The sequence below is a fragment of the Meriones unguiculatus genome, chromosome 4 (genome assembly GCF_030254825.1).
Source record: "Meriones unguiculatus strain TT.TT164.6M chromosome 4, Bangor_MerUng_6.1, whole genome shotgun sequence".
In the NCBI taxonomy this organism is placed as follows: domain Eukaryota; kingdom Metazoa; phylum Chordata; class Mammalia; order Rodentia; family Muridae; genus Meriones; species Meriones unguiculatus.
The window spans coordinates 76,292,930-76,319,385 of record NC_083352.1 but is presented as its reverse complement, the minus strand read 5'-3'; the positions used below and the strand labels follow the sequence as shown (position 1 = coordinate 76,319,385).

At 49.3% G+C, this 26,456-nt stretch overlaps 1 protein-coding gene across 2 annotated transcripts in view; it reads right to left on the bottom strand.

Moving 5' to 3' along the window:
* Positions 1–7: 7 nt before the first annotated feature.
* Positions 8–26,456, bottom strand: part of Mlxipl (MLX interacting protein like) — a 35,157-nt gene continuing 8,708 nt past the window's right edge. Inside the window, exons 3-18 of one of the 2 annotated variants that reach the window (XM_021661779.2) lie at positions 21,834–21,916; positions 21,629–21,718; positions 21,303–21,347; positions 19,653–19,854; positions 19,485–19,565; positions 15,358–15,542; positions 11,534–12,065; positions 11,219–11,286; positions 10,987–11,143; positions 10,762–10,874; positions 10,545–10,664; positions 10,305–10,432; positions 9,629–9,752; positions 8,802–8,931; positions 6,778–8,342; positions 8–653 (exon numbers count right to left, since the gene is read on the bottom strand). In XM_021661779.2, the coding sequence (XP_021517454.1) occupies positions 8,224–8,342; positions 8,802–8,931; positions 9,629–9,752; positions 10,305–10,432; positions 10,545–10,664; positions 10,762–10,874; positions 10,987–11,143; positions 11,219–11,286; positions 11,534–12,065; positions 15,358–15,542; positions 19,485–19,565; positions 19,653–19,854; positions 21,303–21,347; positions 21,629–21,718; positions 21,834–21,916 (2,177 nt within the window). In that variant the 3' untranslated portion in view covers positions 8–653; positions 6,778–8,223. Of the gene's footprint in view, positions 654–6,777; positions 8,343–8,801; positions 8,932–9,628; positions 9,753–10,304; positions 10,473–10,544; positions 10,665–10,761; positions 10,875–10,986; positions 11,144–11,218; positions 11,287–11,533; positions 12,066–15,357; positions 15,543–19,484; positions 19,566–19,652; positions 19,855–21,302; positions 21,348–21,628; positions 21,719–21,833; positions 21,917–26,456 lie in introns of those variants that run through there. The other variant, XM_021661781.2, reaches the window with a different exon arrangement.

Below are 26,456 nucleotides of genomic sequence, written 5' to 3'. Positions count from 1 at the left end.
GCCCAAATAAATCTTTCCCCAAGTTTATTTCTGTCAGGTGTTGTGGTCACGGTGACACAAAGGTAACAGACGCTGTCAAAGAAGCAAGAGAGAGAAGCCAGTAACAGCCCTTGGTGGGCCACACTCCAAGATGCAATCTCCCCCTAGCCAAGTTAAGGAGAGAGGCTGCATACAGCCACCCCGTGCCCTTAGGGTTCATAGCCCAGCCTGAAGCCAATAGTGTGAAGGGGGACAACTGGCACAAGGCAGGACTCAGGAGAGTGGGATGGATCATAGAGGGCGTGGGTGGTTGAGAACACAGAGCTCTGGCTGTACCTTCAGGAGTGGATGCTGACACGGGTGGGGCAGAGCATGTCTTAGTTACTTTTCTGTTGCTGTGACAACACTATGACCAAGGCAACTTCCAAGAGAAAGTATCTAATTGGGCTTACAATTTCAGAGCACTAGAGTCCATGATGGCAGAGCAAACGCAGGAACAAGTGAGAGTTCACATCTTGGTCAGCAAGTAGGAGGCAGAGAATATGCTGGAAATAGAGTGAGTGCATCTTCAAATCTCAAAGTCCAAGTGATTCACCTCCTCCAATGAAGCCACACCTTCAAATCCTTCCCACACAGTTCCACCAACTGAGGATCAAGTATGCAAACAGTTGAGCCTATGGAGGAGAGCATTCTTTTTTAAACCACCAGAGCGTGTATTCAGGTTTGCATATGTCATATATTGAATATATATGTATGCCATGTTTATCTAGGTGCCCACAGAGACCAGAAGAGGGCACCCTCTAGAGCTGTAGCGACAGGCAGTTGTGAGCCTCCCAATGAGGGTGCTGGAACCAAATTCCAGTGTTCTCAAGAGCAGTACATGCTTTTGATTGCTGAGCCATCTTTCTTACCCCACCTCTTTTTGTTGTTCTTTTGTTTTGGAGACAGCCTCTCATTGTGTAGCTGTGGTTGGTCTATAGCTTACTGTGTAGACCAGGATGAACTCTAACTCACATAGATCTGCCTCTCAAAAACTGGGAGTACACACCTGTGCCAACATGCCAACAGTGAGCTGTATTTTAACATTATAGTTCAACTTATAATTGCTTTAGTTGTGTAATATTAAGAATTAAGCCTAGGGGTTTACACATGCTAGGCATGTTACTCCTGATCTGTCACCATTATCCTGTCACTGGGGATTCTAGGCAGGTGCTCTACCACTGAGCCACACCCCAGCCCCTCACTGGGGGATTCTAGGCAGGTGCTCTACCACTGGGCCATGGCCCCAGTGTCTCATAGGGAAACTCTAGGCAAGCACTATAGCACTGAGTTCTATCCTAGCCCCACTGTAGCCCCACCCTACAGCTTAAGAACCTCAGCTAATTTGAGTCCCAAGCATAAGCTATTTACACCTCAAAGCCTCTCTCACAACAGTTCTTGAATGCAGTTGGAATCACCTTTAAAATTGTTGGCTAAATATCACGTCTGTGATTCTGACCTGAGTAGTCCAGACTGCTCCAGATGAGATTTTTCCACAGCGGCTCTGGTTGTGCCAACAGCCATCCAAGCTTGAGAAGCAGCTGGAGGGTATATGGGAGGCTAATGCCAAATGAGGGAAAGGGGATGCCCTACTGACCAGGGGCTGGCTTGAGGAGGTAGGACTTAGTGAGCCACCTTCAAGAACAGGTGGCTCAAGGGGCTAGGGACAAGAGAGGTTTAAAGACATCTAGTTTCACAGTCTTGGTACTGACTTCTGTCCTGGAGATGGTGGAGAAGGAGATCGTTCAACTTAGGATGAAAGAGCAAGACAAGAGAAATGGGGAATTCTCTATAGTTTATCTCAAGGGAGCAGGGCAGCATTCATAGGGAGCAGGCAAGGTGGTGCCAGTGGGATTCATGGCTGTCTCGCTCTGGGAAGAAAGGGAGTCAGATACAGAGGAGGGACCCCAGCAGCAAGACTGAAGCACGTAGTATATACTACTGCAAGAGGATAAATTGGCTGATGAAGGACAAGTCAAGGAAGAGGCAGCAGGAACTGGGAAGACATTGTCAAGGAGGAAGAAGGGGAGGAATGGCCAGATTTCTGGGGCCTCAGAGAGAGTGCTTTAAGGACCCAGGGAAAGCAAGATGTTTGCCTGGGAATGCCTGGATTTGGCAGGGGTGGAGCATGTGATTGCAGCAGGCACAGAAAGAATGCAGAGGTGTAGGTAGTGAAGGACCGGGAAGAGTTGCTCACGTGTAGAAAGAAGGCCGAGGGAGCAGAGGGAAAGCTATACATGGAGGGTGTCTTGGGCTTTTATTGTTATGAAGAGACACTGTGACCATGGTAACCCTTATAAAGGAAAACAGTTGGGGCTGGCTTACAGTTTCAGAGGTTTAGTCCATTACCATTATTGCAGGAAGCATAGTGGTGTGCAGGCAGAAATGGTGCTGGAGAAGGAGCTGAGAGTTCTACATTTTGATCCACAGGCAGCAGAAGGAGACCGCGTGTCACATGTCACAATGTGTATAGCTTGAGCCTATGAGACCCCAAAGCCTGCCCCCACAGTGACACACTTTCTCCAACAAGACCATACCTCTTAATAGTACCTATTGGCCAAGCATTCAAACACATGAGTCTATGGGGACCATTCCTATTCAAACCACCACAGAGGGCCATCAATAAGAGGACCCAGGGCACTGGGCACAGTGGCTCACACCTGGAATCCCAGCACTCAGGAGGCAGGTGGATCTCTGTGAGTCTGAGGCCAGACTGGTCTAAAAGTGAGTCCAGGACAGCCAAAGCTACACAGAGAAACCCAGTCTTGAAAAAACAAACAAAAAAAGAAGACCCAGGGCCAAGGTGGGTCCTCTTTTTGCTTGCCTACTTTTTCAGCGTGTGTGTATTTATTATGTGTATCTGTGTATAGGAGGGGGGAGGTGAGGGGATGTGCAAGTGAGGCACTGGATTCCCTGGAGCTGTAGTTGTAGGTGGCTGTGAACTTCCTGATCAGGGAGCTGGGAACTGAATCCGGTTCCTTTGAAAGAGCATCTAGTGCTTTGAATTACTAAGCTATTTCTCTAACCTCTGGTTAGCTTTCTTAGATAGCGGCTCATGTAAGCCACAATGGCATCCATCTCACTTTTCAGCTAAGGATGACATTGAATGCTTGATCCTCCTGCCTCCACCTCCAAATGCTGGGATTACAGGTATAAAAATGGGTCCAGGTAGCCAGGTGTGATGGTGCACACCTCTAATCCTAGCACTCAGAGGCAGGCGGATCTCTGTGAGTTCAAGGCCAGACTGGTATACAAATTGGGTTCAGGACAAACAGCCAAGACTACACAGATAAACTCTGTCTCAAAAAAAAAATGGGTCCAGTTTATACAGTCCTGTAAATGTTGGGGCTTCATGTGTGCTGGGCAAGGACTTTAACAAATGAGCTACATCCCCAAACCCTTGCTTTTTGCTGTTGATTTTTTTTTTTTTTTGAGACAAGGTTTCTCTGTGTAGCCCTGGCTGTCCTGAAACTCACTTTGTAGAACAGGTTGATCTCAAACTCACAGAGATCCACCTGCCTTTGCCTCCTGAGTGCTGGAATTAAAGGCCTGTACCACCATTGCAGTTAAAAATTATTTTATTTATTTGTCTGTCACTTGTGCCAGGTCCCAAAGAAGACCAGCAGTGGGAGTGAGCTCCTCTGGAGCAGGAGCTGGAGTTACAGGCAATAGTGACGCACCTGATGTGGGTGCTAGGAACTGGACTTAGGTCCTTTGGAAGGGCAGAAAGCACATTTGACCACTGGACCATATCTCTGGAACCTTCCTGCCTTTTTTTGTGGGGGTGGGGGTGGGCAGGTTTTCCCAAAATATCTTAAGGTAGCCTTGAACTCACTCTGTGTCTTCTGCTGTCTCTAACTCATGATCTTCTGATTCAGCCTCCTATTAGATTACACATGTGCAAAGGGGTTATTTTACAGGAAAGCCTTCTGGAAGGAGATGGGTTGGTAAAAACTGTACTGCTTTCAAATAGGATGCAAACCAGCATGGTGTAGGCCTTTCCTTTCAGCACTCAGGAGGCAGAGGCAGGCAAATCTCTTTGAGTTAAAGATCATCTGGTCTACAGAGCAAGTTCCAGGCCAGCCAAGGCTAGATATAGTGAGAGCCTGTCTCAAAACTAACTAAATAATATACTGTTCAAATGTAACTTTAGAAATCCCCTTCAAGCCCATCTTCAGTGGCAGAGAGCTCACAGAACTGGGCATGCCTGGCACACACACTGTAGAAAGGAGGTGTGTTTATTTTTTTGTCTCTTTGATAAAATGACATGATCAAAGCAACTTACCAAAGAGTTTATTTTGGCATATGATTCCACAGTGATGAGTCCACTGTGGCTGGGAGTCAGGACAGCAGGTGGCAGACATGGCAGGAACAGGAAGCTGACAGCTCACATCCTCAAACACAAGCAGGAAGGAGAGACAGACACACACACACACACATACACACATATACACGAGAGAGAGAAAGAGAGAGAGAGAGAGAGAGCTGGAAGCGATGTGAATCTTTAAACCCTTGTCGTTTTTGAGACAGGGTTTCTCTATGTAGCCCTGGCTCTGCAGGAACTTACTCTGTTGATTAGGCTGGCCTCGAATTCACAGAAATTTGCTTGCCTGTCTTCTAAGTGCTGGGATTAAAGGCATGCCACCAAGCACAATGAAACTCTTTAAAACCCTCCTCCAGCTACATACTTCCACCAACAAGGCCACACATCCTCCAACCTGGGACCAAGTGGTCAAATTCCTGAGCCTATGGGGGACATTCTCATTCAAACCACTACAGGGAGCAGAGCAGAGACTCTGGAGAGAGGCATGTCTACAAGGCATTAAGCCCCTTCAGTTTTCCACTTGTAAAATGCAGGTGACAATATGCTACTCTGATGAATTTGTGTGTATGTGAATGTCTGTATGTGTGTGAGGGGTGGAGTGGATCTCATATAGCCCACACTGGCATCCAAGTCACTATGTAGCTGAGGGTGACCCTGAACTCCTCATCATCCTACCTTCATCTCCGAAGTGCTGGGATTTCAGGCATGTTTATTCAGTGCGGAGCCGGAGACTTGAGCTCAGGGCTGCTGGCATGCTGGTCAAACTCCACCAAGCAAATGACATCCCTAGCATCTTTCATTTTAACTTTCTTTTAAAAAGATATGGTCTTAGGTGTTTGTGGTGGTACAAAGCAGGGATCCCAGCTCCTCAGGAAGCTGAGAAAGAAGGGTCATAAGAAGCCAACATGGACAAATTAGGGAGACCCTGCCTTAACAAAACAAAACAAAGTAAAAGACTAAGGTGTTGTGATACAGCTCCATCCAGGACAGCAGGAATGGGGAAGAGAGAGAGAGATAGTGAAAGCGAGAGAAAGAGAGAGAGCACACATGATACTGGGATGGCAGAGGGAGCCACCATGCTTGACAGTCTTATAAAATTATTTTAGGCAGTCTTACTATGAGCCCTCTCTGACTTGGAACTCTTAGATAGACAAGGCTGGGCTGCTGAGATGAAAGGCTTGCACTACCACACCCAGCCACATTTACCATTTTGACCATGTATCATACAAGCTAAATTGCTACCATCCTCAGAAGTTCAAATGAGACTGATGCAAAAAAAAAAAAACAAAAAAAAAAAAAAAACAAAAAAAAACCACAGATGGGAGTTTTTCTTTTCAAGGCCTGCTGACGGCCCTCACATAAGGGACAGGGAGGGACCCACACCTGAGTATCTAGCCACCCCTATTACCCAATTATTGCAATCTTACCCCAGTTGCACACGGCCTTAGGGACTAGCGTATATAGGTCAGTGCTGAGTCCTTGCGTGCCCCGTTTCCTGGAACCCTGACTAGGGATGTCAAGGGGATGGAAAAAGAACAGACACAGGGACAGAGAAAAGCTGGGCTGGCCTGTCTCGCTCTGATGAAGTGCTGCATGCGTGTTATGTGCAGTTGGACAGGAGGTGGGGTTATTCCATACAGACAAACAAGGAGGTGGGTCTAACCTTGGTCCAGTAGTCCCTGTGGGGAGCCCTCGGGAACATGTCGGGGAGGAAGCTGTGGCTGACATTTTCTGCCCACACTCAACATTCACCCTTCCTGGACTACTGAGGAAGGCTTTGCCAAACCCACGAGGCCAAGGCACTGGGGTTCTTAACCTGGCTGTGGCCATGTGCAACACATATCCATTATGGCCTTCACCCAGTCCCTAAAGGGGCGGAGGAGGGGAAGGAGGCTCTGTATGTGCAGCTATGGGGGAAGCCATCAACCCTGATGGATGTAGACCTCCCAGTGTGCCTGCTTTAATGTCACCTACCCGAGTGAACCTTGGTGGAACTGAACTTTGGTTTGGATTGGAACCTTATGAGGAGGGGTTCATGTTTCCCTAGTTCCCACTACAGGGTAGAAATCCTTGAAACACCACTTAAAAAAATGTTTATTTATTTATTAGCAGTTGTGGGTTAAACTTGGGGTCGCACGCACATTAGACAAGCACTCTGTATACTGACTTACAGCCCCAGTGTGTGTGTTAGTGTTGTTTTTGTTTTTTGAGATAGGACCACGAGCTGTAGCTCACCTGGAACTAGGTAGATCAGGCTGGCCTTAAAACTCACAGAGATCCACCTGTTTCTGCTTGGACTTACCTTGACTTTTAAATCCTTATAACAACTGAGAAACCCATCTGAAATCCCAGCACTTACGAAGGCAGGAGCAGGCCATGAAGGCCAACCTCAGTTATTGAAGACCATGCTGGGGACTGGGGGTGGTGGCACATACCTTTTATCCAGGCATCCTGGAGGCAAAGGCAGTCAGATCTCTGTGAGTTCGAGGCCTGCCTGATGGCACAAGCCCTCCATCTTGACTAAAGACAAGAGGATTTCCTGTGTGAGGCTCAGTGTGGCGGCACAGAAGTTTGAAATCTTAGGGGAGGCTGAGGCAGGAGAATTTTAAGTTTGAGATCAGCCTAGGATACACAGCTGGACCCTGTATCAAGAAGGAAAAAAAATGGGCTGGAAGATAACTTAGCTGTTAAGAGCAGGAACTGCTCTTGCAGAGGTCCCCCACTTGGTTCCCAGAACTCCCATGTGGCAGCTGGCACACCCAGGAACTCAGCTGCAGGGGATACCACGCCCTCTTCTGGCCTCCACTTGGACCTGCACTCATGCACATACAGACAGACAGACACACATAATTTAAAAAATTTTAAATAAAAAAACAACAAACTTTTACTTGATTTTTGTCTTATCTTTACCCAGAATTTGCCAGTAGCTTTCACCTCATGAAAGCAAGGGTGGTAGGCTGGGGAGATGGCTCAGTAGGTAAAGTGCTTACTGTGTAAACATGAGGACCTGAGTTCAGAACCACAACACCCATGTAAAAGCCAGAAGTAGGGGGCAGGGCAGAGGCCAGGCAGTGGTGGCACATGCCTTTTATCCACTACTTGGGAGGCAGAGGACACAGATCTCTGAGTTCAAGGCCATTCTGGTCTACAGGGAGAGTTTCAGGACAGCCAGAGGTACAGAGAGAAACCTTGAATCAGAAAAGAGAACAAAACAATCTTTGAGTACTTTTTTTTTTTAAAGACCCACAGGGTCCTCTACAAAGCCACTTTTCACTGCTAACACTGAGACATGCTGCCAGTCACACCAACATCCTTGCAGACAGTTTTTGCCTTTATTGATCAAAAATATTTTTATAAAATCCACATACTCACACACACATCTACATACATGCAAGATGCCTGCCTTGCTGTGGCCACCCCTTGCCCTGATCTCTCCTTGCATCAGACCTTGGTGACCATACCCCAAAGCCACCCTATAGCTCCCCATGTCACCAGTGCAGGAACAAAGAGAGGGGCTCTCCTGTGTGCCTCCCTGCTCAGGAACTAAGGGGTGGTACCCTCTGTCCGAAGCAGGGAGTTGTAGGGAATCAGATTGGAATCTTCTCTCCTCAGAGCTCCCTGGGTAGCCCGAGTCCCCAGAGTCACAGCTGCTAATGCCTTTAGGGTTCTCTGTGATTAAATGGAGGTCCAAAGATGGGATATGAGTCACCAGGGACCAAGCATTAGTGATGGTGCAGGGATGGGAACTAGGTTCTTCTCCATCCCCAGGAGGTGGTAAGTGTAAAACCCGGAACCTGCCTGACTCTCAGGGAATGGGCTAGCCAGGATCAGGAGGGGAGTGCCCACTAGCTATGTCTGAAGCTTGGCAACCTTCACCAGGATTATAATGGTCTTCCCAGGGTGCCTTCTGTGACTGCCCGTGTGGCTTGCTCAGGCACACGGCTTGGGTCCGACAGGATGCTGGTGGATGTGCTGAGTTGGCGAAGGGAATTCAGGACAGCTGGGAAAAGAGGATGAGATGCCTTTAAGGTGAGAGATGAAGTCAGGAACATGGACTAGTTTGCTAAACAGGTGGCTAGTCCCAGAACCTCCACCTTTAGGTATTTTAGAGACTAGAGGACTCTCCAGGGTGTGACATGGTGGAATAGCCTCAAACCCTAGGTTGTATACAAGATAGACTAGACTTTGGGACCAAACAGGCTGGGTTTGAACTCTCTACTCTGAAATCACATGTGTGTGCGTGTGTGTGTATGTGTGATGTGTTACTGAAGACTGAACTCAGGGTTTTGTACATGATAATATAAGTGCTCTTCTGCTGAGCCACACCTCCAGCCCCTCACTGGGGCATTCTAGGCAGGTGTTCTACCACTGAGCCACACCCCAGCCCCTCACTGGGGGATTCTAGGCAGGTGCTCTACAAGGCCTCACAATTTAGTGGGCAGAAAGGTGGCTCACGTACTTGGCCGGAGAGCAGGCAGGGAACAGTACTGGTCTAGCCAGGCTAGCGAGGTCTGGTGGAGACTGTGCAAGCTTGCGGTAGACACCATCCCATTGAAGGACTCAAACAAAGGCCGGATGAGGATGCTGAACTGTGCTTGGAGTCAGGGAACACATAGGTGGTCCAGACAGCATTTCACCATTTCACATAGGACTATTACAACTGACCCAAGCTAGTGCCAAGAAAGACCTGTCACTGTTGAACTATTAACCCCATGGAGAGCCACTCTGCTCCCCTCCCCAGCCCTGCCAACGTTTTTTCACTCATCTCTCAGAGCCGCCAGAGCCCCCATTCAGTATTAGTCTGTCCCACATCTCTAGGCTCAGTCAAGAACTTGAATACTGGCCTAATGGCACAGTCTGTAATCTCAGCCAAGCAGGAGGACTACAAGTTCAAGGGTAGCCTGGACAAGTTAGTGAGAATTTGTCTCAAAATAAAAAGTTATAAGAGGGCTGGCACAGAGCTCATGCTCAGTCTCCAATATGGGAAAACAATCACCAACTTGACCCTGAATCCAGGGAAGAGTGGGTACCCTGCCTTCTCTAGGCCTCATACAATTTGGACTTTTAGATCCTTCCAGACTGCCTTAGGGTATCCCCTAACCTCCTCCCCTACTCTGCCTCCCTCTCAGCTCCCAGTCCCATTTGCCATGCGATCTTGCAATCCCAGGGCCTGACAGTAGAGGACAGAACCAAAGCTCAACCTGTGGTCTGAGACACAGCCTGGGCTGACTGTAACAGCAACAGCAGCCAGCACTGTCTTCAGGCCACCGGCCCAAATAAGGATACTACCCAGAATTTCCAGTTGTGCAGTGTGCGGGTCCTGACATAGTCGTCAAACATGTCTCGCATCTGGTCAAAGCGCTGATGTGTGATGGGCACCCCAGTGGCCGGTAGCTGCTGCTGGCACAAGCTGGGAATGCAAAGAGTTGCGGTGCAGGGAATGTGAGGACATGTCTCCTTTACCCCAGCCCTTGAGTACATTTGTTGTTTTTGTTTTCCTTTTTAAAATGCTGAGGCTGAAGCCCAGTTCTCCTTTTTCTTTTTTTCTTTTTTTTTTTTTACTGTTTGTTTGGTTTTTTGAGACAGGGTTTTTCTCTGTAGCCTTGGCTGGCCTGGACTTTGTAGGCCAGGCTGGCCTTGAACTCAGAGATCCAACCTGCCTCTGCCTCTCTGAGTGCTGGGATTACAGGCCTGCACCACTTGCTCAGGGAAACCCAGTTCTTGTATATGCTGTGTAAGACAAACCACAACTCTAGTTCCTCACTTGAGGATTTTAGGCAGTTGCTCCACCACTGAGCTACAACCCCAACCCCTTACTGGTAGATTTTTAGGAGCGCACCCCCAGCCCTTCACTGAGGTGTTCCAGGCTCTACATCTAAGCCACGCCCCTAGCCCACACACTGAAGGCAGGTGCCCATTCCTCACTGGGCTCCTCCCCCCCCCCCCCCCCCCCCCCGCTTACTTGATGGCAGCATTGAGCTCCTCTATCTCATCCCGCAGCTGCTGCGCCTCCTCCTGCATGGCTGCCCGTTCCTGCTGTAGCATCACGATGTACTCGGCAGTCTTCTGCAGCGTTGTCGCTTTGCTCACCTGCGGGCGCCACCAGTGTGGGCCTCTGTGTTGGCAGGCCCTGGGATCTGGTGTTGGTCCAAGGAGGGGCTCCACAACTCTAAGGGAGTATGCATCTCTGTCGGGGGCTCACCTTTAGGCTGGGCTGGGCACTGAGAGTGCTCACAAGCGTGTGAAGGGTGTCAAATCCTAGCTTAATATTGAAACGCCTCTTCTGCTCCGCAGAGATGTGTGTGATGCGTCGATTTTCCATCTTAGAAAGCAGAACAACGTGAGAGGAGACTGAGAAGGAGAGCCAGGGGGAAGGATTGGTAGCAACTGGGTCTTTGAAGTCAAAGGATGACACATACCTTGTTGTCTGCACGACCTCGACTTAGGATAGTTTGAGGGGGAGATAGGTGGACACTCAGTATCCCCGGAGGTGATATGGAGCTCAGATCCCCTGATAGCCGCCGCTCACTGCCTGTGGCAGGGACAATCCCACAGACAGACCGACATACAAGGGAGAAAATCCCCTTGCCCTGTCCCTTTCATCCTTCCCCCTCCCTCCCACAATCCCTCTAGCCCCTATTTACCGCTGGGTGCTGGGGGTGACAGCCGCTCTGCTTTGGGGACAACCAGGGACCTGGGAGGAACCAATGTGGCTTGCCCCAGAGATGGCCGGGGTGGTGTATGGGCCGGGATTGGGGGGAAGAAGGCACGCGCACAGGGGATTTCAGAAACTGTATCCTGCTGGGATGGAGAAGGGCAGAAGGTTGGAGCAAAGGCCCTAGACTGACCCCTATGACCCAGTGCCCGCCATCTTACCAGGGACTCTGGAGGCTGGAGGAAGGTGCTGGGCACAGTTGGAGGTTCCAGTGCTTGCTCAGGCTTGGCTGGGTACAGGCAGGACTATGAGGGCCACTAGACTGGCCTAATCAAGTCCATCACCAATTAAGACCTCTTCCTGTTCCCGGTAGCCCACACACCCCTATCAGACATAGCTCATATCCCTAATATCTTTCCACCCTCTCTGTTTCCCAAGACCACCCTAAAACCCCAGCCTTCTGCCCTTATAGCCTCCCCACTCCTGTCAGAGTTGCCCCCTCCCAGAACCTCGTCCACGCGTCTCTCCCATCTCACCTGCCCTGAGCAGCTGTGTAAGGCAGGGGTTGTTGTCTCTGGCAGTGGCCGAGGCCAAGGTGGGGGGACTGGCTTTCCTTCCCCCAGGGGATGGGGTGGCGGAGGGCTTGCATCTGGTCTGCACACCCGGAGGCATGGTGAAGTGAGGCCCAAAGACAGGTTCTGGGTACCCAGGAGGCAGATGGTCTATGGAGAAAGGGGCAGGGCCGGGGGCAGGGCCAGGCTGTGGGGTGGGAACAAAGGTCGAAGGTGCAGGAAGTGTAGACACTCCTGGAGCAGGAGGGACTGTGGTGAGGGGAAACCTGGCAGAGAAGAGGGGCTCTTCTGGCAACAGAGTGGGAGGTGGAGCCATCGTAGGGAAGGGAGATGGGGTGCAGGGCTCCAGGCCGTGCACCTTGACAGGGGTGGGGTATGAAAGGAGAGGAGTCGGCATAGGAGTAGGTGGGATTTTGGTCTTAGGATCTTCAGGAAGAAGGAATTCAGAATTCAAAAAGGCACTGGGATCCAACGGTCCAGGACAGCTGGTTCGAGCCTAGGTAAGGGGCAGGAAGAGACAAGAGGGTACTCAGAGAGCTCTGTCCTGGCTATGTACTAGACTGAGTACCAAGGACCAAAGAGAAGTGATCCATATAGGTGCACACACATGCATTCATATATGCATACGTGCACACACTGGAAATTATAATCTAATGTACAGCTGTCGTCTAGAATAACCTTTCTGTATAAATTAGGCATGGCACAGAGCACCAGTCTTACTGATGATTCATGATCCACTCACCCATCAAATAATTTGTCCAATACCGCTATTAATCTGGTCTTTATTTATCTAGCCTTCTAGACATCCATCCATCCATCCATCCATCCATCCATCCATCCATCCATCTACTAATTATCCACCAGTCTATCCTTCCATTTATCTATTTTTCATCCATCAAAATACTAACTCATTCACCAATCCTCCCATTTGTTCATTCTTTATCCATCTATGCATTCTACCGACTACCCACCCACCCATCCATCTATCCATCCCTCCATCCATCTGCCCAGCCCCACTAACCTACCCATTAATCTATGTACTATCCATCCATCCACCTGTCCATTCATCTACCTTCTGCATCCATTCACTGACTTATTCTCTCATTTATGAACTCACCCATTGCTCTATTTCAACCCCAGCTGCATGGCTAATCTGGTGGAGTGTCGATTTGATAGGACTGAGGAATGACCAGGAGATGGGTGAGGTACACTGGTGTTTCATTGAGGGCATTTCCAGAGGGGATAAACAAAGAGGCCAGGGTGTGCTGGTTAAATTCCATTGTCAACTTGATTCAGTTAAGAAAGGGGTAGTGCATTAGTGAAACACACCTCTCAGGTGTGTCTCTGAGGAGGTTTCCAGAGAGGGTTAACTAAGAGAAAAGACTCACTCTGGGTGTGGGTAGAACCATTCCATGGGGTGGGATCCCAGACTGAATAAAAAGTAGGCCAGCATGATGGCTCAGAAACTTAACGCTCTTGCTGCCAAACTTGATGAGTTGAGTGATCCCAGGAACTCACATGGGGGAAGGAGAGAACCAACTCCTAAAAGTTATTCTCTGACCTCCACTTGAACAACCACATATACACATGTGTGCACACACATGAAATAAATAATAAGTAGGGGACTGGTAAGATGGCTCAGTGGGTAAAACACTTTCCACCAAGCCTTGACTTGAGTTCCGTCTCTGGGATCCATATGGTACAATGGCACAAGAGAAAACTGTTAAGTTTAAGTTGTTTTCTGATCTTCACATGCATGCCATCATGACATGCATGCTCCTCTACATCATGCACACACACTCACACACATGATCATCATCATCATCATCATCATATAAAAATAAGCAAGCTGAGTGCCAGCATTGCCCTCTCTGCTCCCTGACAGAGGCAGTGGCCAGCTGCCTCAATGGGTTGCTGCCTTGCCTTCTCCACTGTATTCCTCAAGTTATGATCCAAAAGAAACCTTTCCTTAAGTTGCTTTTTCTTTCCAGGCATTTGGTCATAGCAAGGGGAAAAGAAATGAATGTTCAGTTCATAACCTAGGAGTCCAGATGGAAGAAATGAGATGGGCCAGTGGAGGCCATCTAGTAAAGGCATTCTTCCTCCCCACCACCTACCTCTCTATCTTTGCTTCCTAGCCTCTCTGCTCTGTTACTACCCCTCCATGGCAGACTAAAACTTCTGAAATCATGAGCAGAATAACTCCTTCCCTGAGGTGCCTTTCCTAGGTGTAGCAGTGATGAGAGACTACTAAACTATCTACCTGGGAATTCACTCACCAACCCAACTACTCACCAGGCCTTTCTACATTCACTTACCCACGTAGGCACACACCACTGTCCATTTACTGCTGCGTAGGTCTCTCTGTACTCTCATTCACTCACTCACTGGGCAACCATTTATTGAATGATACTCTGTGTGTAGAAACTACTAGGTAGAGAGAATGCAGTGGCGACTAAAACAACCTTTCCATCAAGAAGCTGTCTGTCTACTGGAGTAGACAGACTTCTCACAATCAACTGCAAAAGCACCCAAAAGTCCAATGATAGGAGGAAAAGACACTGCAGGGGTTAGGTTTAACTGTCCACGTGGCAACCTAGAACCAAGAGTCTCAGTGAGGAACTGCCAACATTGGGTTGGCCTATGGGCATGTCTATTGGGGATTGTCTTAATTGTCTTAAGTCAGGTGATATGGAATGACCCAGCCCACTGTGGGTAGGACCATTCCCTAGGCAGGGGATCCTGAACTATATAAGAGTAAAGAAGTGGAGCTGACTATGAGTAAGTGAACACACAATCATTTTTCTCTGCTTTTGACTGTTGTAGATGCAATGTCTGTAGATGTGGCATGGCTGTAGATTTGGTGTGTTTGTAGATTCAGTGTGGCTGTAAATGAGGTGTGTCTGTTAAGGTTGCTGCCTTGACTTCCCCACAAGGATGGACTGTAACCTGGGGTTGCAAGCTAAAATAAACCCCTTTCTGTCCCTACATTGTTTTTTTCCTCTGGATAATTTTAACAAAACAATAGAAATGAAACTAAAACAGATACCTAACAGCTACAGGGAAATGACTTCTGAATTGGGCATGAGAGTTCTTGAAACAAGATACCAGCTGGGTGTGGTAGCACACTCCTTCAACCCCAGCACTTGGGAGGCAGAGGAAGGCAGATCTCTGTGAGTTCAAGGCCAGCTTGGTCTAAGAAGAGTCCAGGATAGCCAGGGCTCTGTTACATAGAGAAATCCTGTGTCTAAAAAAAACAAACCAAACTGAAACAAGATGCCAACAACAGTTGCCTGAACACACACACTCATTCTGCTTCCATGCACACATTCCTGTCCCACCCATCTGGTTTGTCCTTCACCTGGCTTGCCATTCACTAAGAACCAGAATGCTAGGCAGGCATGGTGGCTCATGCCTTTAATGGCTGTACTCAAGAGGCAGAGGCAGAGGCAGAGGCAGAGGCAGAGGCAGAGGCAGAGGCAGAGGCAGAGGCAGAGGCAAGCTGACCTCTACAAGCTCAAGGCCATCCAGGGCCCTGAGACTCTCTTAAAAACAAAAAAACCCTCCTCTGGCTTGTACCCTGTTCTGTGGTTCTTCTGTCCCCTGCCTTCCTCTACCTCTCTTTCTCATTCAGTTCATTTAGTTCTGCTTTAAAGGATCTTCTTTCTCTGCTGGGTCTGTGTTCTCTCAGGGTTGGCCCAGTGTCTAGCTACCTTCTGGCCCTAGGCAGAGCCAGAGCTAGCTCACACATGCTCTGGGCTGGCTGGGGCAGAACAGGATAAACTCACCTGTAGGCGGGTATTTCCTGAGAGAGGGGTCATTCCCGAGGAGGAGGAAGAGGAGGCTGGAGATGGCATCTCTGGGCCCAGGATCCCACTGCCAAAGAGGGGGTCAGCCATAGGGCCAAAGCTGGGGGGCTCCAGAAAGTTTGAAGATGTGGGCGTCTGCGGAGGGCGGTAATTGGTGAAGAAATCTGTAATTTGGGACACACAGGGTAGCAAATGACATTAAGAACTCAGAATGGGACATGGACACAGTCTCCACGCTGGGCAGAGGTGGGACAGAGACCAGGAGATGGGGAAGGCTTCCATGGGAGACTATGAAACAGTTCCTGTCATACTCAGGGGAAGCTGCAGTACAGACAGAGGAAGAATGGACCTGGGGGAGATGGTGGGATCTAGGAGTGAGTGAGCAGGCACCCCAGGAAGCTGCACACCCATGGAGCCCCATTCTTGGCTCACTTCCCCTCCCTGTGTCTGCTCCCCTTTTTAACACTCTTGGCATTCTAGACAGAAGGGGTCACAGAAAGGCCCAGGAAAGGAAAAAGGTGGGGTACAGGGGAGTTGCCCTAGTGTGTCAGGGATGAATCAAGGGTGAACAGGTTCATGAGGTCAGTGGGTGGGGGCAAAGTTAGACTTGCTGAAAGATCGATGAGATGGGGCTGGCTGTAAGAGTGGAGCCTAGGCTGATGTGTGGGGGACACAGAGTGGGCTCAGAGTTGGGGTGGGAGTGAAAGGGATCCAGGAAGCCTGAAAAGCTTATGGGAGAGGCAGGCAAGGCAGCCAGAATGTTTAGGGTGCGAGTTGTGTAAATTCTGGGCTATTCTGGTTTTGGGAAGCAAGCTGCTCATGGCTTAACCACATCCCGGGCTGGGGCGACACCCGCCTACCCTCTCCCTTCCGGGCAACTTTCTCTGACCCTAGACAGCCTGTGTTCTGTGCCCAAAGCCTCGTGAGTCAGTCAGAAAAGACCTCACAGGGTTTGGTAGGCTGCAGCGCCCAACTTTTTCCCAGAATCCTAAACCAGGAGAGCTGGACCTTTCAGACATAAACCACCTCTCAAGACCAAGTGAGTTAGAGAGGGTCATAGGGTCAGGGTGTGTATGTGTGTGTATATGTGTGTGTCTATTGGTGTGTGTATGTCTACATGGTGTGTGAATTTGTATGTATACATATGTTGAGAATAAATATGGGACTGTATGTGTATATGCAAGTGTGAGAGCATGTGTATGTATGTGTTAGTGTATGTGAAAGTGTGCACATGCATATGTGTAGACACACGTGTATGGTATGCATATATGAATACATGTAGTCTTCTGTACACATGTGTGAGCATGTATATGTGTATGGTATATGTATATATGTGTGCTGTCGTGTGTACATGTGTATATGCATATGTGTGTGTCCATGAGCATGTATGAGTGTGGTTGTTTTGTTGTCTTAGGTGGCTCTGCCTGGCTAGAAGAGCCAACAGTTCTTAGTATCAGCATACAGTGAAACTTCTATGTACCTTTCTGAATGACGGTCCCTAGGATGTGCCTGAGACACCTGGCATGCCCATGTCTTTTCTGGTATCAGAAGTACTTTTATGCTGCCCTGTGTCCTCCCATCTAGGGGGGACCAGAAAGGGTCACTAGAGTTCCACCCCTCTCCCCCAGAGTCCATGGCCCTTATTAGCAGGCCACTTGGACAGGCAAACCAACATGACGCTATAGCTGCAGGCTACCCTTTACTGTGAGCTGTCCACACCTGTTCCCAGCGGCCTTCATGGAGCCCTTCCCCCTCCCAGCCTCCTCCCATCAGCCCCAGTCTTTGCCTGGCCCAGTCCCCAAAGTGGCCAGCCTCTTTGTCCCTGCACCTGCCCTCCCCAGCCTCCAGCCCCTGTAGAATCCTGTCTTCAACAGGATTTCCAGAAAGAGAACAGAATGGAAACCCCTGCAGCTCAAGGCTCTTCTGGAGCATGGCCAGCTTGAGAGGGTCATCGTAACCACTTGTTCTGGGAGAGCCATGCTTGCCCCAATCAGCTGCTACCCGCGATTGATTGACAAGTTACCGCAAACTCCAACTCATCTGTACTTGCCCAGAGCTAAAAGCCAGCTTATCTCCTACCTGTGGTAGGGGTCTGCGGGCCAAGATGCAGCTGCTCTCCTTGGGGGGGGGGCAGGGCTGCTCCCAGGGCACTGGCATCAAAACTTCTGCCCCTGGCAGACACCACCCTCCCAGGGCTATGGCTGGGGATGGGGGTGGTTCCTCATTCCCTAGTACCCGCCCCATAGGCCTCACCTCTTGAATGACAGGCCAAGGACCCTGTAGGGAAGAAGCTGGGAGAATAAATGAGGCTTCTCTCTGAGACTCTATCTTGTCAGGTTTGGGTTACACAGACTTAGCCCTGATATCCTCCTGACCCCCACCATGGCTCTAAGGCCCCTGAATGAGTGCCTGTAAGGAGCAGTGAGGAAGAAATACACACAGGGCTGGGTGGTGGTGCACGCCTTTAATCCAGCACTCAGGAGGCAGAGGCAGTGGATCTCTGAGCTCAAGGATAGCTTTGTCTACAGAGTTCTAGGACAGCAAAGGCTACACAGAGAATCCCTGTCTCGACAAACAGAAACCAAATGAGAGAGAGGAAGAGAGAGATGCATGCAGGGAAGACAGGGAAGATCCTCATGGGAAACCAGGAAGCAAATTGTACCAGGCATTATGACTCACACCTGGAATCCCAGCACTCAGGAAGCTGAGACAGAAGGATCCTGAGTTCAAGGCCAGCCTGGGCTACACAATGAAACTCTATCTCAAGTAAGGGAACTGATGGAGAAGTGGGGAGGGAGAGAGACAGAGTACTGGCATGGTGATACACACTTCTAATCCTCTAATCCCAGTATTCAGGAGGTAGAGGCAGGAGGATCAGAGTCCAGGGCAGCTTGACTATACAGCAAATTTGAGGCCAGCTTGGACTGTATAAGGCAAACTTTGCTTCAACAGTCAACTTGACAATTTCCTAGAGTAACCAGAATTGAGGGATTGCTTAGATCAAACTGGTCAGTTGCCATGTCTGTTGGGGAGTGTCTTGATCGTTAATTGATGTAGGAGGTAGCTAAGTGTGTTGGCTCCTTTCATGCCTACTTAACACAAGCTAAAGTCACCCGAGAGGAGGGAGCTTTAACTGAGAAGATGCCTCCATAAGATCAGGCTGCAGGCAAATCTGGAGAGTGTTCTGTTAGTGGTTGATGGAGAAGGGCCCAGCATACTGTGGGTAGGGGGTGAGGGGGGCCACCCCTAGGCAGGTGGTCCTGGGTTCTATAAGAAATCAGGATGAGCAAGCCATGGGAAGCAAGACAGTGAACAGCATCCCTCCATGACCTCTGCGTAAGCTCCTGCCTCCAGGTTCCTGTCGTGACTTCCTTCACTGATGGACTGTGGCCTGCAAAACGAGATAAACGCTTTCCTTCCCTAAGCTAACTTTGGTTGGAGCATTTGTCACAAAAACAGAAAGAAAAGAAGGACACCCTGTCTCAAAAGAAAAACCAAGGAGAGACAAAAGAGAGAGAAAGAGAGGTCTGTCCTCATGGACTCATACTGGCATGGTTAGTGTATCTGGAAACACCCAGACACAGCAGAGACTCAGTAGCCTGAGAAAAGACAAGGGTCTGAGGAACCTTCCTCTGGGAGGCAGAGGTGGGTAAGTCTCTGTGAGTTCAAGGTCAGCCTGGTCTACATAATGGGTTCTGGAATAACCAGAGCCAGACAGTGAGACCTTGTCTCAAAAATAAATAAATAAAATGAATAAATAAAATAAACAAACCAGATTTGACGTTTGTAATTTTTGTCAGTCATAGTGGCTTAGGAACTGCTCGGGGTTGAACCCAAAGATTCTCCTATGCTAGACCATAAAAAGTCTGTGACAGAGCGCCTACCTAGAATTCCTCCCCACACTGTGAGGGGTTAGGGGTGTGGTTCAAATGTAGAGCATCTGCCTAGTGGGTTCCAACTCTAACACCGTACACACACACAAACTGTGGCACCATTCATCTTCCCTCTGGCATAAAGCCTTATAGTTGCCTAGAGGTTTTTTGTTTGTTTGTTTGTTTTCTTCAACTGTCCCTTTCAATCTCCCTCCTGGGGAGAACCTGCCCTACCTGATATCTCCATGATGTCATCCAGGCTGGGCTGCAGCGGCGTCAGGTCTGGCTGGATCATGTCAGCATTGCCAACATAAGCTGGAGGGACAGTGGTGAGGTTGGAAGCTTCGGGCTGGGGAGATGTCTCAGCCCCTCCTCCCCTTCCCTCCCCCTATGCCTTCTTACCGTCTTCTGGGGGCAGCTGCAGGGACGAGGGGCTGGGCTGCGTCATGGTGAAGAGCGTGTCGGAGATATCGGACAAGAAGCAGTCCAGGTCCAGAAGCTGTCGGCCCCCAGGCTCCTCCTCGGAGCCCCCAAGCAGCACGGGCACCACACTGGAGAAGAGCTGTTCGCACCATCGCTCTGGTGGTGGCCACCCACCTTCCACCTGGCAGGACACAGAGGTCACTGTCTTGGTCCAACTTCCTGTTACCCCTTGCCTGGGAATGAAGTGGGTCCCCACCCTGGCTGGAAAGCCTCTCTAAATGACAGCACCTCACTTTCCCTGGAGAGCCTGGTTTACTGACTAGAAGGCAAAGGTCATCCCTCTGGCCTCTAAGGACTCCTGGGAAGCAGATCAGGATGGCCAATAGCCCTTCCTGCTTTCTATGCTAGAGTCTGGCTTTTTACATTTTTTTTTTTTTTGTTTCGTTTCTAGAGACAAGGTTTCTCTGTAGCCCCCCTGGCTGGCTATGAACTCACAGTGATCCACCTGCCTCTGCCTCCCCAAGTGCTGGGATTAAAAACATGCACTAAGTGGAGGTGCTGCTGCTGCTGCTGCTGCTGGTGGTGGTGGTGGCAGAGGCGGGGCATGCACATCTTTAATCCCAGCATTCAGGAGGCAGGGGCAGTCAGATCTCTGAGTTCAAGCCCAGCCTGGTATACAGAGCTAGTTCCAGGATAGCCAAGGCTACACAAGGCTCTGGAAGAAACAAAACAAAACAAAACAAAACAAAACAAAACAAAACAAAACAAAACACATGCACCATCATATCTTGCTGGCTTTAATTTTTTGAGGCAGGGTTTCATGCAGCACAGGCTAGCCTGGACTCTGTGTAACAGGCACCCTTGATCCTACTGCCTCTCAGGCCAAGGTACTTTTACTTGTTTTCATTTTTCTTCTTTAAGTCAGGATCTCCATGTTAGCCTCAAACTTCTTGACCTGACCCTATATTTGCAATCCTCTGGCCTCAGCCACTGCCTGGCTTTCTGTCTGATTTCTTCAGAGACTTCTTTTCCTCTGAATCCTTTTCCCACCTTGGGCTTCCCACTATCTGCTTGCTTTTCTTAAGACATGGAGGTCTCAGCCGGGCAGGCACAGTGGCCCACGCCCCTAATCCCAGCTCTCTGGGAAGCAGAGGCAGGTGGATCATGTGAGTTCGAGGCCAGCCTGGTCTACAAAGCAAGTCCAGGACAGACAAGGCTACACAGAGAAACCCTGTCTCAAAAAAACCAAAACCAAAACCAAAACCAAACCAAACAAAACCAAAAAAACAACCAACCAAAACAAACAAACAAACAAACAAACAAACAAACAAAAAACCCAACCAACCAAACAAACATGGAGGTATCACTATGCAGTCCATACTTGTATTGGACTCTCATTAAATTCAGGCTGGCTGGAACTCACTGCAATCCTCCTGCCTCACAACTGTATCTTCCCAGAACGATTAAGTTCCGGTCATCACCCACACCATCGCAGAGACCACTTCCATTGTTCTTACACCCCAATCACCTCTCCCAGACCCTGCCCTTGGTCAGCCAGGCAGACATTTTCAATTCTCCAGTTTTCTATTTCCCAGGAGTCCTTCCCTGCTAGATTTCCTGAACACTCACCTGCTTGGAAGCTAGGAAATCCCCTTCCCTGCTGGATTTACGAAGCTGCGGAGACACAAAGTTGAACAGTGAATCGGCTGTCCGCCGTTGAGTCCCTCGCTCTCCGCGTCTGTCGGAGCGCCTATTTCCCGAGGCCCGAGGCCCGCTCTATTTTACCACCCGGGGAGAGAAGCTGGCCCCGGGGAAACCCTGTGGCCACTTGGGAAGCTACCATGCTGGGACTAATGGGGCGGTTCGAGGGTATGGGTTAAGGTGGGGTCACGGGATCCCCTGTAGGGCTTTTCTAAGCCCCAAGGGGACGCTCTGCCCCTGCCAGTCCCACTGACCCGCTTCTTGTAGTAGATTCTCCACTTGTGGTATTCGCGCATCACCACCTCGATGCGCCGCTTCCAGTAATTACCTTCCAGGACGACAGCCTGGGGTAGGGCAGGTGTCAGGCCTCAGTGAGAAGTGTGATGCCCCAGACGGTCAATCTCCCCAAGCCCCATCCCCTCTCACACACAGTCCCACCGCGGATGGGTGGGCAGCTACCTCAGGCTTCCGGTGCTCATCTGCTTCAGGACCCTGCAGAGGGGTCACGAAGCCACACACTGGGCTCCTCCTCCGCTGGACATCTGAGAGAAGAGGGCCAAGTCACAGCACCCGACCTCTCACCCTCCACCCAGGGAGACTGGAAGTCTGCTGACACTTCATAATCCTGCCTGATCCTTTTTTCAGACATTTTTCCTGTGCTGGTCTCAAACTCATTAGGCAGCTAAGGGTGACTGTGAGCTCTGGCTTCCTCTGCCTCAACCTCCCAAGCGCACCGCCATTTCCACTTGATGCAATTTTTGTCAGGGAGCCCAGGGCTTCCTGAATGCTAGAAAAGCACTTTACCCACTGAGCCACCTCTCCCCTTTCTCCCTCTATCCATGAGCTCTACTGCTGAATCACGCCCCAACCTCTCACCGGGAGATTTTGGGCTCCCTACTGTTGTGCCACACCCCCACCCTCAACCAATAGTTCTGAGGAAGTATACTAAGGAGATAGACACCATCAGGCCTTGTGGAAATTATTTTTTATTTTGATACAGGGTATTGCTATTTATTATAGTTCGGACTAGCCTGGAACTACTATGTAGCCTAGGCTGTCCTCAAACTTTAAAAAAAATTTATGTATGTATGTGTTTTATATATATATATAAAAAATTTATGTATGTATGTGTTTTATATATATATATAAAAAATTTATGTATGTATGTGTTATATATATATATATATATATATATATATATATATATTATATATATGGGTGTGTTGTCTGCTAGTACATCCACACACCAGATCTCATTATAGATGATTGTGAACTGCCATGTGGGTGCTGGGAATTGAATTCTGGACCTCTGAAAGTCCAGCCAGTGCTCTTAACCTCTAAGCTGTCTCTCCAGACTATTCTCAAACTCTTGTTCCTCTTGTTTTACTTTAGCTCCAGGCTCTTTTCTAATCCCCCAATTCTCTTTCCTTTGTTACTCTAGGAAATGGACATCCCACATTTCTCTTGCCAGTTCTGCAAGTGTCCCGTGTGCTCTGGAAACACAGAGTCCACCCAGAAGGCGCAACTCCATCCTTCCACCCCACCTGCAGAGCCTCCACCTCCTCTGCAAGCCCCACAGGCTTTCTCCTCATCTGCCACAGGCTGCTCTGTGATGATTCCTGAATTCTCTTCTTACTAATATTCCAAAACTTGCAAAACTTTCCTAAGAGCTGTCAGTGTTCCAAGTCCAGTCCACAGACCAACCACGCCAATTCCACAGGATCTATGACAGTCCATCCGCCGTCCCCTCTCCCCATCCTTTCTCACTTATCCATTAGTCTGAGTCATTCCTTGCATGGACCTCCCTGGCTCAAGCCTCATACATACTCAGCATTTCTCCATTTCTGCTGCTACAGCTCCAAGACACTCCATAGCTCCCTAAAGACTCCAGGATAGAGAGCACACCCCTCCTCAGTGTGGTTTTCAAATTCCTCCTGACCTGGCTGCCCCAGCTTCTTATCTCTTGTCACGTACTCCACCTTGAAGCCATAGCCTACTCTCTCTTTTCTTTGTTTGGTTTATGAAACAGGTCCTTATATAGTCCAGGATGGCCTCAAACTCATGATTCCCCAAGCCCTAGCTTCTTGAGTCATATTCAGGCGTGAGCCATGCCACCAGCTCTTCTCTACTCTTAACACCTTCCTACAAGTCTTACTGTGATTTTTCTCCCCTGTTACACACTGCCAATCAATTATTTCTCTTTTGTCTTTTGATTTAACAGGCTTTCATCACAGACAGTGCTGGGATGGCATGGCTCCATAATAAAGCACCTGCCTAGAATCCCCCAGTGAGGGGCTGGGCTGTGTTCAGTAGTAGAGCACCTGCCTAGAATTCCCCAGTGAGGGGCTGGGCTGTGGCTCCATGGTATGATGCTTGGATAGTGTATGTGAGGCCCTGGGCTCCAACACCAGTATCACAAAAAAGGGACATAAGGAGGGAGGGAAAGAGGAAAGAAGAACATCTCCCTCCTGTCTTCCCGGGGAGGACCCCCAGGAAAGATTAAGTACATCCAGGAGTGATGGGCCCTTGCTGTCTCCCTTGCTCAGGGACCCCGTGCTCTGGACAGAGGGCTAAGACAGGTTTTGTTTAGCACCAATCACATCCTCCATGCATTTGCTCTGCCACTGTGCAGTGCCCCCGGCCTCCCCCCTCCACTGGGGGGTTCTAGGTTGGTGCTTTCCCTCCATCTGCCATTCACTACCTAACCCTTTGCACCTTTGCAGGGCCAAAGCTGGGATGAGAGGCAGGGATAAACCAGGCTGATCAAAGCAGGAGAGATAAGGAAAACAAACATTCGACAGACAGTGTAAAGTGGAAAGTCCCTCTTGCCCAGGGAGAGGCGCAAAGTGCCTCTGCAGCTCCAAGGAGAAACCAAGAGGCTTTGGGAGTGTGGAAGGAAGGACGAGGTCTGGGTGAAGTCAGGGACCTGCAGAGGGGCAGTAGCGCCCCCTGCTGGGGAGATGAGGATGGCACGTTCTGCATGGTGGGTAAGCCAGGCTTCCTCCACAGGGTCCTGTCTGTCCACAACTAGGGACTCAACCTAGAGCCTCCACCACTAAGCCACACCCACAGCTTTACCATTATCATGATGATTTACGTTTTTATTACTGCTATTTATCTTGTGTGGTGGGGAGGAGGGGCACATGTGTGCCATGGCGCACCCAAGTGAATCCGCTGAGGCTGACAACCTTTATCTACCAAGCCATCTTGCCTGTCGTCATGTGTATGTGTGAGTGTAGACATGTGATGTCATATATGTATATGTATATATACATACACATAGCTTGTTTGTTTCTTTTTATACAATCTTTAAACAATCTTCCTGTAGTACAGACTGAACTCAACCTTTTATCCTCTTTCCTCAGCCTCTACAGTAGCTGAAATTACAGGTCTACAACATCACAATCATTTTTTTTTTCTCCCCAAGATAGGGTTTCTCTTTGTAGCTCTGGCTGTCCTGGAACTCACTACATAGATCAAGCTGGCCTCGAACTCAAAGATCTGCCTGCCTCTGCCTCCTCACACGTGATGGAATTAAATACATGCGCCACCACCATCTAGCCCACAGTTATCTTTTCCAAGGTTTACTTACTTTATTTTACATGTATGAGTGTTTTCCGTGTGTGTGTGTGTGTGTGTGTGTGCCTGGTACCAGTGGAGGTCAGAAGAAAATGGAGCTGTAGAGGGCTGGGAGCCATTGTGTGGGTGCTGGGAACCAAACCCAAGTCCTCTACAAGAGCAACAAGTGCTCTTAACCCCCAGAAACTCAAGATGGAGAGAAGTCATGTCCACCTGGCTTTCTAGCTTCCTAATTTTTCAAATTTATTTATTGACTGATTACAGTGCTGGATATTGAACCCGAGGCCTCCTGCATGTTTTGCAAATTCGACACTGTTAAACCATGCTAAGGCACACCCCCAGCACCTCACTGGGGGATTATACCTCACTGGGCACTCTAGCACTGAGCTGCAGCTCTCTCATATTTTACTTTTTATTTTGAGATAGAGTCTTTTTTTTCTTTTCTTTTTCTTTTTGTTTTTTTTTGGGGGGGGAGATTTCAAGACAGGGTTTCTCTATGTAGCCTTGGCTATTTTTCACTCACTTTGTAGACCAGGCTGGCCTCAAACTCACAGAGAATTGCCTGCCTCTGCCTCCCTGAGTGCTGGGATTACAAGCGTGTGCCACCTCGCCTGGCTTCAGTAGATCTTTGGAAGCATTAGGATCTACATTCATTGCCTGTAATTTATGTAAAAAAATGTCTGGGTGCATATTTGGCACCCCAGGGGATCCCTAAGGCTCACTTCACTGGCCAGCAAGCCTAACTTCCTTAGTTCCAGGCAATGAGATGGAATAACAATCAAGGCTGACCTTTTTGCATGTGTGTGTGCACCTGCACACATATACGCAAGGATCTGAGGGAGAAAGAGAGGAGCGGAAAGGGAAGAGAAGAAAGGAAAAGAAAGCTGCATTAACTTCTGTGGTGCCAACTGTGTATGCTGCCTATCTAGCTTTAGGATGAAATGAGAAATTCAAGGTGGGGAAAGCCACCCTCCACCCCATCCCAGCTTCCCAATTTCCCAAGAGCCTGTCGGATGACATCTCAGAGACTCAGAGAACCACGCAAAAAAACAGGTACTTCCTGTGTTCCTCACTGGGGGCATCTGGGCACGCTTTCCCGCAGAGCCACGCCCCAAGGTTTTTCACTGGGGGCTTCTGGGAAGGCGCCAGATGCTGTACATCTGGGACGGGAGAGTCTCAAAACTCTCACTGAGAAGGTGTTCTATCACCCCCACCTCTTTTTCTTTTTTTCAGAAAGGATTTCGCGTAGTCTAGGCTGGCCCAGAACCTGCTACATAGCAGGGTGGATTAAGGGTGCCCTCATGCTGTGGCCTCCCAAGTTTGCCCCGGCCACATCAAGTGATGGCAGCTGCTGCCAACCCCCCACCCCCCCCATCCTCCTCCTCCTCTTGCCTCTCACTATGTCTGGCTCTTCTGAAACTCACTATGCAGACAGCTAGCCCCAAACTCATAGAGATCCTCCTGCCTCTGCCTCTACAGTATGTCACCATGCCTGGCTGCTTT